The sequence below is a fragment of the Galeopterus variegatus genome, unplaced genomic scaffold, assembly GCF_000696425.1.
Source record: "Galeopterus variegatus unplaced genomic scaffold, G_variegatus-3.0.2 Scaffold5534, whole genome shotgun sequence".
Classification (NCBI taxonomy): Eukaryota; Metazoa; Chordata; class Mammalia; order Dermoptera; family Cynocephalidae; genus Galeopterus; species Galeopterus variegatus.
Window position 1 is genome coordinate 132,993 of NW_007731645.1, and position 4,666 is coordinate 137,658.

At 48.0% G+C, this 4,666-nt stretch overlaps 1 protein-coding gene across 1 annotated transcript in view; it reads left to right on the forward strand.

Annotated features, from left to right (window-relative positions):
- Positions 1–4,666, forward strand: part of PDGFRL (platelet-derived growth factor receptor-like) — a 48,691-nt gene that overhangs the window by 37,932 nt on the left and 6,093 nt on the right. The window contains exon 3 of the mRNA XM_008589583.1: positions 2,574–2,867. Coding sequence (XP_008587805.1) covers positions 2,574–2,867 — 294 coding nt within the window. The remainder of the gene's footprint in view (positions 1–2,573; positions 2,868–4,666) is intronic.

Sequence of the window (4,666 nt, forward strand, 5' to 3'; positions counted from 1 at the left end):
TTTTTTTTTTTTTTTTTTTTTTTTTTTTTTTTTTTTTTGTGACCGGGAAGGGGATCTTAACCCTTGGCTTGGTGTCGCCTGCACCGCGCACCGGCCATCCCTATATAGGATCTGAACCTGCAGCGGGAGCGCTGCTGCGCTCCCAGTGCCGCACTCTCCTGAGTGCGCCACGGGGTCAGCCCTGGGCTCTGATTTTCATATGTAGGAAAACCACAATAAGAGGTACTTTACTAAATACTGAGTTTGCTGTAATTTGGAGTTTAGCTTATAGACTGTTAGCTTTAATTTTTTGGAAATCTAAAATCCCATGTGTTCAGTTTTCGTAAAGTAATATGTTTGTCATCTACATGAACAGATATAAGCACATATGCGTGGGACATATGTAATCTATAATTTTAAAAATGAACTTTAACACACTTTTTTGTAAATGGAAGTTACTGATTGCAAATACTATTTAAAGCAGCCAGTGTGGTCACTTATTTCAAAGCACGGACTGTAGTACAGGAGATAAGACAACATTTTTGTATTCTGAAATTCAGATTGCTCACTTAACTCTACTGCCTTTGCTCATTGGTTCAAATTGCTCTACACACTGTTAAAAACAAAATTGCTTCTAAATCTTATAATTTTAAAATCCTTAAGTGTTATTGCTAAAAAGTTATCTTTAATACTGTGTATCCAGATTCTTCTCTTTACAAATGAGGATGTCTTTGCTCATTGGTTCAAATTGCTCTACACACTGTTAAAAACAAAATTGCTTCTAAATCTTACAATTTTAAAATCCTTAAGTGTCATTGCTAAAAAGTTATCTTTAATACTGTGTATCCAGATTCTTCTCTTTACAAATGAGGATGTTGAAGCACAGAGCGATTCGGTAACACATCCAAAGCCATGTAGACTTACTCTGTGCGAACGCATGACTGTTAGACACAACATTAACAAAGGTGCCCTTTGCCTAGGTCTGCAAGTCAACTTATCATAAAGTAGCACAAGTCACCAGACCTGATATAAAGACTTGCAAAAGGGAGAGACTCATTGAGCCGTGACATACCCTTTTCTCATCTTCATCAGAGTACTCATAGCCAAAGAACTCTTGGCCCATAAAGACATTTTATGTTGTGTCTAGAAATTCTGTCCTCAACCTAAAACATTATACAGCTGTGACACAAAGAAGGCGAGTGGAAGAGAAAGCCAAGAATAATTATTTGTTTCAGGAACATTGCAGGGAAAACACAGGAAACAATATAACAAGTGTTGGGGTGTGATGAGCTCCACAGATTTCTCCCAGCAATTACTATAATATCCCTCACAGAATGATCCAGAAAACAAAGGATTTAATGTGCCATGCCAAAAAAACAAAAACAAAAAAACCGTCACCAGCACCACCGACAAAACAAACCAAAAAGCCCAATAGAGAGTCCCTTCACTGTCCTAAGGACAGTAGGGGTTAGCCAGTCTTTCTTTTCCCCATTTCTTTAAAATAAAAGTGCCACCATCTAGAGCTTAAAGAACCAGGCCGAGTGATTTCAGAGGAAATAGGGGGGAGGGTAAGAAACTGGCTGAAGGTCCCCAGCCAGGTGGTGGCCAAGCCGAGCCCAGATCTGAGACTGGTGGGTTCCTCCTGAGTCCCTACTCCATTACCTTCCACCAGCCTTGGCAGACACTAGGTCCTCTGTGCTGGGAAGTCCCTCCCGATGGGCAGTCACTGACTGAAGGCTATGGGGTGTCAAAGGACAAAATTATAACAAATTTAAAGATCTCAATTGACTTTATTGTGATTCTAGAATCAGGCAAAACCTCATTCCATAAAATGGAAGAAGGAGCTGAGCAAAAGAGGCTGCTTTTATAGACAGAAAAAGGCTGAAGAAATCAGAAAGAACAAAAAGTAGATCGGTCATTTCAAAGTTACTTTCCCTGTAAAGTGTGGACAGGAAGACAGAACAACGGAAAAGTAACCGACTAGTTAACATCAGGTTACTTCAGGCTATCTCTTCAGTGTAAGGATTAAAGCAGAGGGAATGTCATTGTCATACACACTGAAGATTTAAACTGGCCTGCTTGGGAAGTTGGCTATTATCTCTTTTTCTAGATTTCTCGGAAGGTCAGACCACAACCTAAGTGCCATCGAATTTAGCAGGGGTGAATCCAGTTCGGTTTTTAGTCTGGTCTTTTGCGGCCTCGTGCAGGAATTTAGTCCAAAACAACGGCCTCCTATAATTTTTATTTAACAGGGGCTAATTTCTCTACATAGAAGCAGTGGATTGTTCCAAGGTTTGAAAATTGCTCTTAATGAGGAAATCAGTCTCCTTCCCGCATCCTCAGCGTGGTGATCCCTGGGGCTGATCTGGGATTGAATTAACACCTTTTTTGCTTCCTTTAAGGAGATAGGAAAGGAAGTCATCCTCCCGAAGAATAGAAAGCATTAAAAACCGCAGCTTTTTCTATTCATAAAGACTCAGTGTTCTGAGAGTACTGCCAGTCCCCTCTCCTTTTTGTGCCCTGAGTGTAGGAACCCTTGGATGCTCTTACCTCGTTTCATCAGAGTAAATAAGCCTATGTCTTCCCCTTTGCAGAGAAGGGGGAACTTTTTGTACCTTCTCCGAGCTACTTTGATGTTGTCTACCTGAACCCAGACAGACAGGCTGTGGTTCCTTGTCGAGTGACCGTGCTGTCAGCCAAAGTGACGCTGCACAGGGAGTTCCCAGCTCAGGAGATCCCAGCCAATGGAACGGACATCACCTACGACATGAAGAGAGGCTTCGTGTATCTGCGGCCTCATTCTGACCACCAGGGGGTGGTCTACTGCAAGGCGGAGGCGGGGGGCAAGTCCCAGATCTCTGTCAAGTACCAGCTGCTCTATGTAGAGGGTGAGTCGAGATCTCAGCCACTTCGGGTGGTCAGGGACTGCTCTTCCCTACTTGCCAATGGAAATAAGGAGGCACAGAATCTGTTCTTAAGGGCTCCTCGATGGCACGGCCACTTCTAGAATGTTCTCTGTCCTTGCCCGTGACTCTGACACTTCCACTCCTTTCCTCCAAATCCACCCTAGCTCTGGTACTGCCTCTGTGTTTCCTCAGCCTCCTTTAGAACATCCTCTCAGCCTCTATTTTAAGGAGAATCTGCTCTCCCCTAAGAGCACCGTCCACTGCCACCTCGGGGCAGGTGTCCTTCCTGCGCCCCTTTCCCACTTCCCAACCCTCATTCTCTCCCCTTCTGTTGGGAACCTCTGCTCCTCTGTGGCGTGTGCCCTGTGCTGCAGCAGCTTTCTCATGTCCTTTCCGGTCACTCCCTCGGCTCCGCCCATGGACGATCTTGGCGCTTGGCTCACTGTCCTCCTCGCTGCTCCATTTTGGGGCTGACCTCGAAATCCACCTGGAACCCACGGGCCCGGTTCACTGACCACCTCATCTACTGCACCTCAGACACCGCCTCCCTCAGTCCCACCTTCAACTTGTCAACAGCCACAGCTGCTCTGACATGGGACTCACTGAGCTGGACCCCAGCCCCAACCACAGGCTCATATCCTGTGATGGGGAAAGGGAAATGGCCTTACTGCAGGGCGCAGGGTGGTCAAAGCAGGGTTGTGACAGTCACTGGGTAACCGGGAGTGTTCAGGGCCTGTGTCCTGCTGAGTGAGCATCGTGGCTGAGAACACCAGGCACTGGGAGCCCAGTTCCCATCTGAGAGAGCAGCAGGCTCTGGGGCCACCCAGCGCTCCTCAGGGCTGCACTAGAGCGGACTCTGCCCCAGACAGACCACCAGGACTGGCCAGCGGAAGAGTTCTGGGAGGGAGAGTCATCTTTGCAGGGCTATGGTGCAGGAGGAGAAAGCATTTCCTCTTCTCACTGGCAGGGGGCTGGAGAGGGATGCATTCCTCCAGAAAGTCGAGGGAGGGAGGCCTGAGAGCATCGCTGGCTGTGGAAGGGGCCAGGCGCCATCTGCTGCACTGGCTCTGCTCCCTGGCCCGCCCCTGAGCCACCAACCCAGGGAAGGTGGGGGCTGGGGGGAGGGGAGGCTGCCCGGAGGGAGGGGGCTTGGATTGTGTCCCTGCTGTATCTGCTTGCCACATGCTCCAGAGATGTCAGTGCTGCAGCCTTTCTGAGACCACACTGCAGCTTGGAGCAAAGATGTGCAGAGGAGGCCTTGGCTGAGGGTGAAGAGGGACCCAGGGGGACTGCTGAGGGGTGAGCCCTTCATCGCCCATGACAAGGTGTTGGAGCCATCATCTGTCCCCATTGGGTTCACAGACAACAGGCCAGATCAACATTTACTGCCAGGGGACAGCCTCCTTTGGGCTCCAGGCTCTCTCTCCTCCCCCACGTTGGCACCAGAGCGGGGTGTGGGAAGGGGACAGACTGTCTCCTCCAAGACACCAGCTCCAAGCTGCTGGACCCACCAGCTTGCCAGCCACAGGGAGAACAGGAGCAGGCTTTGTCAAATGTGGAGTGAAATTTTACATGAACAGTGTTGGAAACCAGGATGACGCTGCCTTACTAACCCAAAGAGCCTGTTGGATATGAAATCGGACAGAGATGTCACTAATGGGTCTCACTGCCCTTAGGAAAGTGGGTTCCAATACAGCAGAACTGATGGGCGTTACCAGGGGGGAAAGTATTTCAAGTGTGAATGCACTGAATTGGCCACGTTGAAAAAGTTCCATTTTTAA